At 39.6% G+C, this 15,933-nt stretch overlaps 1 protein-coding gene across 1 annotated transcript in view; it reads left to right on the top strand.

Moving 5' to 3' along the window:
* The first annotated feature begins 4,038 nt into the window (after nucleotides 1-4,038).
* The window catches only part of LOC145450236 (inter-alpha-trypsin inhibitor heavy chain H3-like), a 116,229-nt gene continuing 104,334 nt past the window's right edge, over nucleotides 4,039-15,933 (top strand). The window contains exons 1-5 of the mRNA XM_080328734.1: nucleotides 4,039-4,224; nucleotides 8,453-8,525; nucleotides 11,274-11,309; nucleotides 11,371-11,462; nucleotides 14,632-14,760. Coding sequence (XP_080184860.1) covers nucleotides 8,495-8,525; nucleotides 11,274-11,309; nucleotides 11,371-11,462; nucleotides 14,632-14,760 — 288 coding nt within the window. The 5' untranslated portion in view covers nucleotides 4,039-4,224; nucleotides 8,453-8,494. The remainder of the gene's footprint in view (nucleotides 4,225-8,452; nucleotides 8,526-11,273; nucleotides 11,310-11,370; nucleotides 11,463-14,631; nucleotides 14,761-15,933) is intronic.

The raw sequence follows: 15,933 nt of genomic DNA, 5'->3' as shown, positions 1-15,933 counted from the left end.
AAGTAGCTAAATTAATATGTAACAATACCGTGTCAGTAATAATTGCGCTCATAATGAAAGATGTCGCCGGCCGCAAAATAGAAGTCTGCGGGCCGCGGGTTGAGAACCTCTGTTCTATGGTCTGATTCTAAATATAACCTCATTTTTTGTTTTCCTGACAATAATACGGGAGAACTGTATCATGCGAAACGAGCCAAGGTTTCTGTACAGACATTTGCCATTCTCAAGCTTATGAGAACGAAATCTGATTTGATATGAACTGAACGTGATTCAATAACCAGGTTTTCGCGAATTCAGTAATTCTAATTCTTTACTAATTTGGAAAAATCTGTGTATAGCTGTAATTATGATTCGATCGGAAATACTAAAGTTTTCTATTTGTGCAACTCTGGCTTGGATCGACTGCGTGCCTTTGAAAACGTGGTAGTTAATGTGTCGAAAATTGACTCCAATGCTTGGTAGCAAATCTATTTGTGAGAGGACTTGCCTGCTTTCGCGCGACTGAAAAGCTGAAACTGAAATTAAAACGGAATTGAACTGTTCAACAATTGTCGCTCAAGACAACCGGGGCGAAATCTGAATTATCGAGTTCGATTACATACCCATGGCATCTCATTTTCATCGTTTGTCATATTCATGGTATTTTTGTAACTTTTGATTTAGTGTACAATGTATTGTGCATGACTCTTATTTATATGTTCCAGGCCAGTCCTAGCTGTCTGATTGAATGACTAATTCATGTCGTTTCGACTGCTACATATCTTTTCATTTTATCGCAATCTTGTGGTATTTTGAAATGATGAATTTACTAACAAGCTGAACTGAACTGAGCTTGATTGAGACTTCCTAAATTGTCACCAATGGTAATTGACTGCGAGCTTAGACTATGAGTTTAGACACGCGTAGCCTATCACATGAGACCAACGTGTTAGGGTTTGGACAATACTGCATCAGAAATTCAGCATCTTCATAATGCGATCAGGGCAGAAAATCCATTACATTCAGACATGTACAAAGTACATTGACTGTCAAGTAGGCCTAACTATACTGGCATTTCGAGTATATAGTTCTAGTTTTACTAACTGTGCCTTTGTGTAGCTTGTGCTTGGTGTTGCCTCGGCCGCTGAGTACCGCACGTGAGATTGATTAATTAATTGCTTGCTGACGTGTTGATTGGAGTTTAGGCGGATGGACGTGCAATCACATGTGACGCTGGAGAGAGTGTTTTGTTGTTGTGTTGCTGTTGTGCCCTTGTGTCAGTTTCTGTTTTAATCTTTGTAATATACTTCACATAGTAACGGTAAGTGAGTAGCTCTAGTTCTAGGTTTTCAAAAGTGAGTAGTTGTATGGTCGTAGTGGCGAGTTTTGAATAGAGACTAGTTGTAGTTCTAGTTCTAGTTTAGCAAAGTGAGTAGTTCTAGTTCTAGTTCTAGCTTTAGTTGCAAGTTTAGAAAAATGAGTAGTTCTTGTTGGAAGTTGTGAAAAGTGAACAAATCTAATTCCAGTTTCGGACTTTGAAAAGTGAATAGATCCATTTGAGCATTTGTAAAGCATGTAGTTTGTACAAGTCTAAATACATTGCTACAGTATTATCGTCCCGTGTCGGGTATATAGGATGCCTTTGCATGTTGGGGTTAGCCACTGGTGGATTTGGATATTTACCCCAAATATTACAGGGAACTAGAATAGGCTAATTCAGTGTTGGGATCAAGTCACTACCTTCGAGTCACGAGTCATTTCGAGTCATTTCACATTTTTACTCGATTTTCAAAGGTGACTCGAGTCAAGTCAAGTCACTCGATATTTGGAGGTGACTCGAGTCAAGTCGAGTCAAGTCAAGTCAAGTCACGAGTCAAGTCACATTTGAAATCAAGTTGCTTTTTCGAAGTATGAAGCATGATTACGTCATTGTAATTTGCTAGCTGTCTGAAATACAGATCGAGTGGTCATTGATTCCGAACCGATGAACGAATATAGAGTTAAATATACACGCAAGAAGACGCTGTATCGCTAACACATACGTAGAACTGGTAAACTACGTAATTGCATAGCCTCAGTTTATAGTTACCAGCCAAAATAGAGAATAGAGAAACGAATTGATATTATGCAATACATTATTTATATACAGATAGATATGATAAAATTCGACCCTGCGCCAATGGTTGAGAACTATATAATATAAACTATATTCTAATTCAGTTTCAATAAAACAAGAGGTTTGATTAAGGTAAGAACAGAGAACAGAAATAGACATTTTGCTCTTATACAACTACTATAGTTACGACAACGTAAGCTGGAAGCTTCGATCACTTCGTTTGCGGTCAATTGATTTGTGGGAGAGCAATCGAGGCTCAGTGAAACACACGATCATTGAATGATTGGTCGCCATCACGGGTTACACCAGCGTTTCGCGAACAATCCGAATACATGCAAGATGCAGTGATTTTTATCGACACCGATTACTTGATGACTTGAAATTGACTCGTGAATTTTTCTCCGAGTCATGAGTCAATCCACATTTCTGATACGCCGAGTCAAGTCAAGTCAAGTCATTTCAGCAAAGTGACTAGAGTCAAGTCAAGTCATGAGAAAAAGGTGACTGGAGTCCGACTCGAGTCAAGTCATGACTCGAGTCATCCCAACACTGGACTAATTATCAACGGTCAATACCTGCTCATACGGTCAATCAGATAATGGAATATCACTTCAAACGCGTCTTGTGGACATCAATATAGTTCGCTTGTTCAACGATACTGAAATGACTGTGTGTGGAGGGAAATTCATAATCAGAACAAGTCTAAGTCAAATCCTACTGAAATGGTTGGCCGCTTTCAGGGGATTATACAGTCCGGCGGTTCTTCGACCTGTTCTATCCGATCATCTCCGCTTCTTATCTCTGTTTGTGTGCGGATCACTCGCAAAGCATTACGAATGAAAAGGCAGTACCATTGCCGCGAACCCATAAACAATACAAGATATGAAGCACATTCCCAGCAGAAGGGTTAGTAAGTGAACGATGAAAGTAAATTTTGCAAGGTTTTGTAAGTATCTGAGTGGTCCAACTATAAAATTTTCAACTTACCCGAGTTAGAGTTCAATTAGAATTAGATAGGGTTGCATTTAAAACAAAAATCAATTCGAAACAAACATGTTTAAAACATGTTTTTCATTGTTTTTATGTTGTTTTAAAAGTCATGACGTCACGAATATGCAATGGTGACGTCATAGTGGATTGACATTGACAATTGAAAATACAGCGTAAATATTGCTCCTTTGACGAAATATCTGTACTATTATTGTTGAACCGACTATTTTGAGGGTTCCAACCCTCTCATATCGACACACGTCGGCTATATCGGGCGGTAATTGTCCGTAGGCTCATACAACATGCTTTTTGAAAAGTATTTACACAATTAGGGCATAATTTTACAATTAAAAAAAAAACACATTTTGTTTTTTAAAGAGGCCTGTATTTAAAACACAAGTTTAAAACATATAATAAACAAAGTGTTTTAAAACGCCGTCTGTTTTAAATGCTACCCTAGAATTAGAGCTACACATTTTCTTCCAAATTAGAATGATAGCTTTACAGTTTTCCAAATTTGATTAGATTCAGGATTACAGCTGACCGTTTTTTTTTCAGAATCAGATTAGAATTAGAATTACTAAATTCGCGAAGCCTTGGAGATTGAATCAAGTTTAGTTCGTATCAAATCAGAGTTCATTCTCATGTTTGTAGCGCATGCATGACTGGTTTCGCATTATACAGCACTCCTGTAGCATTTTCAGGAAAACCATAAATTAGATAAGAACTAAAATTAGGGGGTAGAAGTATCTCAAACATTAGATTGAAATTGAATTACCGGAATTACCGAAATACCGGCTCTAATTAATTTAATTAGACAACTAGAATTGTCTAGTTTTCCAAGTCTGATAGGTAGTTCTATATTTGAATATGCTAATTTGTAATAGCAATTCCAGACGAAAGAAATGGTTAAATGTGTCGATACGTTAATCGCTGTATCGAAATTGCATGTTTTATAAACCTCAACATCGTTTGCAGGCCTTGGGCTACAGGCGTCGTACGTTAAAGTAGATATAGCTTCCACAATATCTTGTTATTTCGTAGCACCGTTGCAGCAATTACACGTTACCTGTTTAATTCGGTAAATTTTATTCGCACGTGAGGGAGGAAATCGGATGAACATTGGGTACATATGACAGGTACGTCAGTAATGCGGGTGAAATTAATTTTTAGATTATATATTTCAATTCATTTTGCTATAGCTTTATCAAACGCGAATGTCCGATTAAGACAGTGTTGTCAACTGAAGTCCCCAATAACGCAGTAACTCCTACAAAAGGTAATTTATTCAGTCGTTCTTGCAAGGGGTTCAATAATAATGTACCAGTAAGTATACACTATGAGCGAAAATATTATGTATTCACGCCAGGGCTGTGGAGTCGGTAAATTTTACTACCGACTCCAACTCCGACTCCGACTCCACACGTTTTCAATGGACCGACTCCGACTCCGACTCATGAGTCTTTAAATGTATCGACTCCGACTCCGACTCCGACTCCTGAGTCTTTATACCTACCGACTCCGACTCCGACTCCAACCCCGACTCCAATAGTATTACCAATTTACTTTGAAAATTTTATGCCACAGTGACGGTTAAATGACTATCATATAACCATTAAACATATGCAAACATATCAGTAACGATGGCATGCAAAATTGTTTCATTGTGGCACAGCTCGAATTATTCATTATGCATGAAAGATTACCTTCCTAAATATCCTTCCTTTTTCATATTTTATCAGTTTTTATAACATGGGCTCTCTTACAACCTAATATGTATGTATCATTCGAACACGACATATAGCCCATCCTATATATAATTAAATTATAGTTAAAAACAAACGAAGAGTTGCTCTTATGTATGAGTCAGCAAGTATTACAGGGATACATCGTACTAATTTTCTCATTACACACTGTACTGATTACAAGCACACCACACTCTCACTACTATCAGACATGGGTCATAAACGAAATTTAGGAAGTAGTGAAATAGCATATATCTATTCTACATGCACTTAGTCAAGTAGGCCTAATCAAGGACTAGGACTTGCAGTCTTTCTTAATCATTTGTTCGACCCAAGCAGCTAAGCTACACTACAAATATTTTTAATTTTGTCAGGTGGGAAGGAGCGTTTGGTTATATTTAGCCCTACATCAATTTTACAGCCAGACGATATATTTGCTCTGTCACAATATCATGGTATAATTCCAAAAATTGCATCAATTTGTGACTGCATTGCAAAGATGCATATTGCTTCTTTCTTCTTCCATGCAACTGAATCGTAATTTGCAAATAATGTCCAATTCTCTCTATATCAGGGGTGGCCAACCTGTTTGACTAAAGGGCCACATGAGATTTACGCACCATTGCGCGGGCAACTTGCATGTTGATGAGCTTTTTTTTAGTCGTCCGATAGGAACGAACCGAATTAGGTAACATTGAAAACAAGACTTATGACTACGCTTTAAAATTGATAACAATTATGTCATGAAAACTCCCAGTGCAACTGTTCAGTGTGCACTGTGCAGTCATGCGCTGGTCGCGCGAAGCACGGAATATTTTCCAAGGAAATGAATGAATTCGATCAATAAATATATTACTTGCATATATTAGGGGTCGCATCTGTATAGCAATGGGCTCATTTGGCAAGGACAGGATAATTTGGGGTTTTAGACATAGCAATATCGACGGTTTCAGTGAACATTCCTCAGTCATTTTGTGCAAATGTTTCATCGCCAACGATCTCTCTTCAAGCGCATAAGCGAAGTCGCATGCTGGACGACATGTTATCTCCTAATTGCGAGTATAGTTGGACTCAATTCTGTAAATTCTACTTTATGGTCATAGGTCATGGTCATACACGAAGATCTGCGATGAATGCGACTGGCCCCAGGTTACGCCAATGCGTCGAAACTGATGTTTTAGTCATCATCAAATTTCGCGGTCAGGCTAATCAAATTTTGGTTGGCCTCGCAATTTTACCTGATGTTATATCTTAATTCGAGAATTACCTCGCAGGCCACACAAAACCTTCTAGCGCGCCACATGTGGCTTGCGGGGCACGGTTTGGCCTTCCCTGGTCTGTATCGTTACTAATAACTGTGATTGATGGCACATAAAAATCCTATTATAGTTATTATTAGTAATTTGAAGATACCTTTCATGATAACGAAGTCGGAGTCGGAGTCGGAGTCGGAGTCGGAGTCGAAGTCAGGGTCATTTTCACAAACTCCGACTCTGACTCCAGTCAGTATTTTTTCCACGACTCCGACTCCGACTTCAGCCACAACAGTTTTCACGACTCCGACTCCGACTCCATCAAGCGAAAATTTGCCAAACTCCGATTCCGACTCCACCGACTCTGACTCCGACTCCACAGCCCTGATTCACGCCCACAAAGAGGAACATGAAAACGGACCTAACTCAGAATCCTACCGCGGTGTAAATCAAACACAATTCCAAATCCAAATGCTGCTTGACAATAGATTTGATGTGAAAGTGAGGTTCACGTTCGCGTTCTTTGTGTCAACTACATATATTTTGAGGTTCTCGTCCGCAAACAAACCTTGGTAAGGCTGTAAACCAGTGACGTGCGGTCAATGGAGGCAGGTGAGGCAGTGCCCCACCTGTCGTCAGGGTGAGTAAAAGAAATTTGTAAAAGCCACCATGATTATTATTGATATATTTCATCGAGTTTCATGAATAACCGAATTTGAACATTTTTCACCCAACATCACCAATTTGCAAATTTATTATTAAAAAATACGGTGCTAAAAGAGAGGTGAGGCACAGGTTAGGCACGGGCGGGTCGTGCCTCACCTGCAACATACAGCTCAGAATTCAAAATAACTGCTATCAATCAAATGCTATTGTCGCACTGATTCTGAAAATTCGAATATTATTAATGTCTGACCACCAGAACCCCTTCGAAATCGCCAAGAAATGTAAAATTCGGCTTTATTGCGCACAATGGAATCACAGAGAAACAACAGCCACGTGAGACACAAACGAATCTGCCTCATCCACTATTCGTTAACAATTGGACAATCGCAGCACTGTGATACGCGGCATCGATTTCGAGAACCGACGGTGTTGTATGAATTGTATAGTAGCGACGACCATTGCGTAATGCGGAGCAAATGCATTCACTTACTGATGTCGCTCTTATGTATTTTCCATCCATATTATCGCATGTGATAGATACTCACAAAGCCTGCGTTGCCGTTGTTTCTGGCCTTCATGGTGTTTCCGGTTGCAATGGTCACTTACACCAGGTCGATATTATCTATTATGATTAGGCCACATATCGGCCCACTTCCAGGCTTTTGTAAGACACCGCTTACATGGACAGATGACGACTAGTTTAAATATCCTGCATGTGTCGATTGCTAATGTGATTATAGAAACAGGTCGTCAACTCAATCAGCTTACCTTTAAGGTTTAAGTATTTGCAAATCATATGTTATTGAAATCTGCATCCCCAATCATGAATCTCATCATGATTTTTCACAATCTGGCTGATGTCTAAACATATAAATTTTATATATATCAAGTTTTGCTGATACAGGGTGCACAAAATATGTTGTCACCTATTCGCTTTCTCATGCTGCTGTTGTTATTATTATTACCACACTTGTGTAACTATATCAGTTAGCCTACCTTACGCGTGTGTGTGGTGGAGGGGGGGATTCAGTGCCTCACCAACCTTGAACCTCACCGCACGTCACTACTGTACTCTGCGAACCTTTTTCATTCATTACAATTTTTCATTATAAAATCTTTCGTTGAAATTCTTTGCATTTCAACTAGGTAGGCTACCACTCTACACGTGAAGCTGGCAGCATGAAAAGAAATTCAGCACTAGACGAACATGCACCACCACGCGATAGCAAATACGAAATAAACTACATGTAGTTAGTCAGCTAATTGTACTTATTCAACCAATCAGTTATCGACATCAATGAACTTGATATAAATATTGCATGGTTGTCTAATGTAAGAAATACTAGTAGCAGGCGTACGGGATCTATCTTGATTTGTTATGTTCATTGCATCATATAAACCTAATCCGTCATATTTTGAAGTTGTGATGTTTGGCACTGTATAAATTGTTTGTGAGGTATTATCTATCGTAAGCATCGAGACCGGTTTATGTTAATGAATCAGCAAAATCACATCACGTGACGTCATAGGTTCGTGTTGACATAGAAACTTTCGAGACTTCGCAACATCCCTACCATCATGTCACAGACTAAATTTGATTATCTGACGCTTCCGAAAAACAAGATCCCATCAATGAAGAAACTATGCCGCGTATCTGGTATGAAGCTAATAAAGACAGTAGATGATGAGGTTTTTCTCTTCAGAGAGCTGACGTTACTGAGGAAACTTGAAGAATATATGCGGAGATGAACGCTTTGGCTCAACTCGTTATCACAGGTAACCGACACTATCTTATCCATAGATGTCAAACGTACGGCCGGCCCAACGATTTCATCTGGGCCGCTATGCAATACTGTGTAACTAAACATTGTATAACCCTAGAATTTTAAAGTAGCTTATATATCAAACGCAAGCATTGAAGGAATGCTCTCAAGTATATTATAATCCATGAACCATGGCGACATGTTCATAAGTCACGGTATCGCCGTTATGGGGCGAATAATAATCATAGTAGCAACAAATGTATTACATTGTTACCTGAAAAGAGCAATTAGTGAACACGGAGTGTAGAGTTCTCGTAGAAAAATGACCCGATAGCTTAGTTATTTAGAGGCGACAAGACAACCCCTGAGTTAACCGTTGTATGCCAGTTAGACGGCTCAAACAATATATTGCACATATATGTGGTCGCACTTTTATATAAACTTCTAACTTCATATGCATCAGCATTGCAAAGTAAATTAGACTAGTTCTATCCGTTTATGTGCAATTAATAGCAACTAATAGAGAACTAAAGAGAATATGGTGGTACGATCGTTGATATACAATGTTATTTTCAATTCTATATTAGTTGCGACAATTACCCCTGACGAGTGTTAGTCATAAGTATTCGAGTTTATTTCAATATGAATATATTATTCAATTGTATATTGAAGTTCAGTACCGCCAAGAGTTACTTCAAATTTTGAAGTATATTAGTGATTCTATTTATCTTATTTTAGCCATACTATAGTAACTAGTATGCTATAGTCTAGTGGTTCTCAACCTTTTTGTCTTCGCGGACCCCTATCGGACCGTCACGGACCCCGGCGGACACCCACAAAGTTATTGTTCAAATTTAGCTCAATTATCGTGAAATCGTCATCTGGCTTGTGCCAATGATAAATGTAGGCTTAGTGATAAACAACAACAAAGTGACTTTTCTTGAAAATAAGATCATACCATCAATTTAGAAATTGTGTTGACTTCTGGTCATGTCTTGAAAATTCGAGCCTTCGAGAGGATATTAACGAGTGCAGAAAATCCATTTCCATAAATATAGGTGGTGGCTAATATAAAAATAACGCGTAGCGCTTCCGACCAGGACCGTAACTACCGCACTCCAAACTCTCCAATCGGAGGGAGGGTCGAGCTCGAAGGGGGCCCAAAATTATTTCGTGAATTAACATAAATTATACAGTATTTTTTTTAACTCATGCAACTTCTTCAATCGCTATGCGCGATTTATTGTTGCCAAAAACACGTGATTTATAGAAATTGGCATTTCGGCGTCGGCCATTACACGGCGCCACGACGATCGAAGACATGAAGTGCTGCGTGCACCATGTAACATGTGACTAAGAGAAATGTGCCTGAACGATTGGCAGTGAGAAAACCTTGGCCGAAAAGGACTGCCCTTATGCTGACCGAAAACTTCTATGTGTATACAAATATGTTTAATTGTTCACAGCGCATAAATGGCTGGCGCCGAATGTTCCTGTCCTGGCAATCTTAACCCCACAAGACAAATGCCATCCCAAACAGAAAAAGTATTTGCCAGTGAGGAAATACTAATTTGAAATCGTGTGGATCTTTCAGTTTAGTACGTTGGGCGATTTCAATATCTTTGACATAGCAGACAGCAGGTCACAAAAAATATCACGTAACGAAGTCAATATACCGACGGGTCCGCCCGAATATGTTTAATTACTACCTACGGGTCCTACATCTTCCAAGACCACCTCACTCAGATCTACTGGTAAATCTGATTACGTGAGCAGAGAGGAGAAGAGAAAATTTGATAGTAACATTTATGTCATTCTCGGTCATATTGACCGATTCAATCATGATTTATAGAATATTTTCGCGCCTGGCGCGATTAGTAGAGATAAGCTGACTCACTAAACAGAACACATCTCGCTGACAAGTAGCGGCAAAAACGTACAGCGTGAGGGGGAGGTCTGGGGGGGCCAAGCCCAGCAGACGTTTGGTTTATCAGCCTATGAGGGGGGTGCACGCCCAACGTTTTTTTTTTTGGGAGGGGGGGCTGACGAAGTGCTGTATCGGTCCAGCTTCCGACGACACATTTGGGTATGATCGCAATAACTATGGCACCAAAATTGACAAACAACTTTTTTGATGAACATATAATGTCATGCCTGGTCATTTCTATCTAGCAGATATCTTGAAGTTATTATGAAAAATGGTTGTATATATCTCAGGAGAACATGGATTTTTGTAAACATTTCGAAGTTACCGTGATTGACCTTACTCATCCAACTTGTTTTTCCACAATCCACAACAAAACATCTCTTAACAAGAAAAAGTTTGTATCCGTAGGCTACTGGCAATTTGCAATTACAATGAGTGTGCACAGTAGAATATTTCATTTCACACTGCCATTCTGTTGATGCGGGCTCTGGAGTTTAACTAGTAATAAAGCGTAACTGCCTCGGGATTTTTCGAATTTAAAAAACATACAAATTAGCTTATCAGCAATTCGGAGGCTTCGCGGACCCCCTGAAAATTCTTAGTGGGCCCCGGTTGAGAATCACTGCTATAGTCAAACATTGTCTGTTCTGCAGTCGGTCAACCACTAATAGTACGACAGTTCGGTCTCTCGCATCAGATTAATCTATGCAGCAGCCTATATGTGGCAAGTAGGAGCTATCGAATGGTTTGCATGCAAGCTTGCGATGTAAATGCGCTGTCGATTAGTCCTATTTCGGTACCGAATTCAGTACACTTTCGTATCCTAAATTGTAGGGATGTGGATCGCATCAACTGGAGCAGTACAAACAAGTGAGTTGCGACATTGCAAGCTTACTTCAAAACCACGAAATCTATATACCATCGTTTACAGAAAGTTTCTCTGTGGTCACCGTGGTGCAAAATCACTTCGCGGAGACCACCATGAAAAGCGAGGTATTAAACGACAAAAATACAACCGAACAGGTTAGTTATACCGAATATGAGCTAATTGCCGTAACCATAACAAAATCGATTCGTTATATGTGCTTATCCAAACTGATGCTGCATATTAATATTAATATGTTTGGCGTGCGGAACTTTCGAATAAATTCCAATGATTCAGATTTATATAGCGTTCATGTTAGTTACCAAAGGTGGTTAGTAACGAAGTACTTCTAGTTTTTTTCGAAGTACTCAAGCAGCGCTCCTCTACTTCTGGTACTTACTCAAGTAGACCTGATTTTCGCTACTTCTACTTCTACTTCGTAATATTTTGTGATCTACTTACTTACTTTCGCTAGTTTCAGTTTTTCAAGTATAAGTAGTTTAAGCCTCCAATATGAAAGATAGTTTGAGGGATTTCAGGGCTGTTTTCACCGACTATCAACATTTAATCTTCATAAAACTTGAACAAAGCAAAGAATTTCCGTCGCGCACAGTGGATATGGAAGGACCAATATGATTTCAAGAAAGTATCCGTGAATATAATTTAGGTAGCGGGTTGCGTGGTTCCGTTAACACCGCATTGTCACCCATATGAAATATTTTATCACAGTATATATGGTTCATCATAACGTTTGAAACTGATGTTTCAATCTAGCATTTACTTATCATATCGTAATCTAGCAGTCCATGGCCTGCCCTAACTTGGAAAAGTGGACTCTGCCTTTTTTAATTTTAGACCTGTTTTAGCATACAACCTTTGACACTTTCTGGATTCAACACGGGAAATACATTTTAAAAGTAGTATATATATTTCATTTTCAATTGCCAGTATCATACTTTGAGTAAAAGCAAGTGTTGGTTGGTTTGCAGTATTCATGGTGTTTGTCGACTACTACTACTACTACTCGAACCCGCAACCCATTGGTGCTGCAGCCGTGGATTATACCACTACGTCAGTGGTTCTCAGCAGGGGGTCCGCGAAGCATTTTCAGGGGGTTCGCGAAGCCTCAGAATAGTTGATAAGCCAATTTGTATGTTTTTTAAATTCGGAAAATCCCGAGGCAGTTCCGCTTTATTACTAGTTAAACTCCAGAGCTCACATCAACAGAATGGTAGTCTGAGATGAAATATTCTACTGTGCACACTCATTTTAATTGCTAAATTACCAATAGCCTACGGATACAAACTTTTTCCTGGTAAGAGATGTTTTGTTGTGGATTGTGGAAAAACAAGTTGGATGAGTAACGTCAATCACGGTGACTTCGAAATGTTTACAAAAATCCATGTTCTCCTGAGATATATACAACCATTTTTCATAATAACTTCAAGATATCTGCTAGATAGAAATGACCAGACATGACATTATATGTTCATCAAAAAAGTTTTTTGTCAATTTGGTGCCATAGTTATTGCGATCATACCCAAATGTGTCGTCGGAAGCTGGACCGATACAGCACTTCGCCAGCCCCTCCCAATAAAAAACGTTGGACGTGCACCCCCATCATAAGGTGATAAACCAAACGTCTCAGGGCTGACGAAGTGCTGTATCGGTCCCGCTTCGGACGACACATTCGGGTATGATCGCAATAAATATGGCACCAAAATTGACAAACATAGTTTTTAATGAACATAAAACGTCACGCCTGGTCATTTCTATCTAGCAGAGTGGCTCCCAACCTTTTTGTCTTAAGTTTTGGGTCACCACAAGGGCATTCCTTCTCGGCCAAGGTTGTCTCGCTGCTGATCGCTCTGGCACACTTCTCGGAGTTGCATGTTACATGGCCTATAACTTCATATGCTTTGGTGCGTCGTGGCGCAGTAATGGTCGACGCTAAAGTCTCCATTTTTATAAATTTTACGTATTTTCGTGGGAGAAGCGTACTTAAAAATCAGATATTCGGCAATATTAAATCGTGCGAAATTTTTTTTTTAAAGTGCCATAAATTTTTGAAAAATACTTTATTTTATGTTAATTCACGAAATAATTTTGTACCCCTTCGAGCTCGCCCCCCCCCCCAATTGTGGGGATTTAAGGTGCGGCCGTTACGGTCTTGTTCCCCACTACCCAGCACTTTTTTCATCACAGAGCAGCTATTTGCTGGTTTGACTACACAAGACACACAACCACACCAGTACGCAAGAAAGTTGCCTATAACTGCAACATAAAACGTATTGTGAACCGATACCAGTAACGCTCATAATTTCGCGAAAGCGTTATTTCAGGTCAAACTAGTCGTGCTGGATGCGTTTGTGACGCATTCATAGGCCATCCAGAGTTAAAAATGAAGTTTTGTGAACAAAACGCAATACAATTTTCGATACATACATTCCAGAGCAGGTAACTGGTAACGGTAATTGCGCAAGTGTCTCCGTGAATATGTAGACTGTCTTGTATATAATTTTGAACAAATGCGTCTATTCCCCACCAGAAACCATTGAATTCCCCATTGTTTGGGAACCACTGATCTAGAAGATATCTTGAAGTTATTAGGAAAAATGGTTGTATATATCTCAGGAGAAAATGGATTTTCATAAACATTTCGAAGTCGCCGTGACTGACCTTACTCATCCAACTTGTTTTTCCACAATCCACAACAAAACATCTCTGAACAGGAAAAAGTTTGTACCCGTAGGCTATTGGTAATTTAGCAATTAAAATGAGTGTGCACAGTAGAATATTTCATCTCAGACTGCCATTCTGTTGAAGTGAGCTCTGTAGTTTAGCTAGTAATAAAGCGAAACTGCCTTGGGATTTTCCGAATTTAAAAAACATACAAATGAGCTTATCAACTATTCTGAGGCTTCGCGAACCCCCTGAAAATCCTTCGCGGACCCCCGGTTGAGAACCACTGACGTAGTCGTATAATCCACGGCTGCAGCACCAATGGGTTGCGGGTACGAGTAGTAGTAGTAGTAGTAGTAGTAGTAGTAGTAGTAGTAGTAGTAGTAGTCGACAAACACCATGAATACCACAAACAAACCACCAACACTTGCTTTTACTCAAAGTATGATACTGGCAATTGAAAATGAAATATTACAGTGTGGGTTCTGTTTTCATGCTGATAATCTCATTTGCACCAGACCCGTGTAAATTTTGTCAGTACACCAATTTTCAACCTTATGTTCACACTGTATAATTGTGTAGTGTAATCAAAACAGCAGAATGTGATTTCTGTCCCAAATTGTATTGTTTCCTAATATCATCCAGGTGAAATTCCACATCATGCTACCGAAAGAAGCTTTCATATCCGGCTTTCGAATCACAATCGACGGCAAGACCTATGAGGCGGCGGTCCAGGAGAAGGCGGCAGCTAAAAGGGAATTCAACAGAGCGCGGGTTAGGTCGCGTCACGCGCAACAATTATATAGTTACTGCTTCACAAATTTGAGTACATTTGAGTGGATTTTGAATGGAGTATTATGCTTCCAGAGTATTACTCACAATACCGGGATAAATGTATGAATGATGTGGAAAGTGATATATACTTAGGCGCTTCATGTCAGCATGGGTTCTTCTGATACTCTTTAAATCCTTAATCCAATCGAAGTTACATTATGGCATCCTTGTTGGGGGGCTGCCAGTAAAACTGCACTCAAGCCACTGCAAAAACTACAGCATAAAGTACTCCGAATCATAGCTAGAGCCCCAAAGGGGCCTGGTTGCCCATCCAACAAGTCGCTGCTGAAGAGATTCGGCGTCCTAAACATAGAAGATATGCGGAAACTAGAAATCGCCAAGTTTATGTATCAGTTCCACTGCGGTCGTTGCCCCGAATATTTCAATGACTTCTTTACCTCGGAATCAAAAGCGCACAAGTACAACACACGCGCGTCCACGTCATCCAAATATCATGTGATCGAGCGAAAAGATCATCGCTCTATAAAATATGCCGGACCTGATATGTGGAACAGTATCCCGCCGGCCATCCGACAGTCGACGAGCATGTCCACATTCAAGTCGAAATACAAGCAATTACTATTAAATAAATACAGTCCATCCTCAAGATTACCAGACCACGACTGACCTATCGATCTCGCTTCCCATGACATGCCGCCCTATTCTTGTCGCTTTCTTTTCTATACTGTCTTCTTTACTTTCATTCAGTGTGCATGCCTCCTCTTTACATCGCCTAGGCCAAGGTGGGTGCATGTATGATTCCATAGACAAATCCAAGTCGCTCCGACATCTTCCTGTCTATTCATTGTATCGCATTTTTTGTGGTGTATTGAACTGATAAAATTGCTAATAAACCAATGATGATGATGATGATGATGATGATACTTTCTATATTACCACCAAGAATACAATTCTAGCTCTACATATCATTAAAGACAATTTGGTGTCTTTTAGACGACCTATTTCACTGCACTTTGTGACAATGCTGTGGATTTATTGTGACTTCACAGAAATGTCTTTCCACTAAGCAGTGCTTTCCAACCTTTTTCATTCCGCGACCCACCATGAGATATGACCGAACATATGGCAACATAATTCAACGTACAATGAGTG

Source organism: Botryllus schlosseri, chromosome 11 (genome assembly GCF_051294905.1).
Source record: "Botryllus schlosseri isolate E-star chromosome 11, Bs_hap1, whole genome shotgun sequence".
Taxonomy (NCBI): domain Eukaryota; kingdom Metazoa; phylum Chordata; class Ascidiacea; order Stolidobranchia; family Styelidae; genus Botryllus; species Botryllus schlosseri.
The sequence above is the reverse complement of the archived record's forward strand: the minus strand, read 5'-3'. Positions and strand labels throughout refer to the sequence as shown.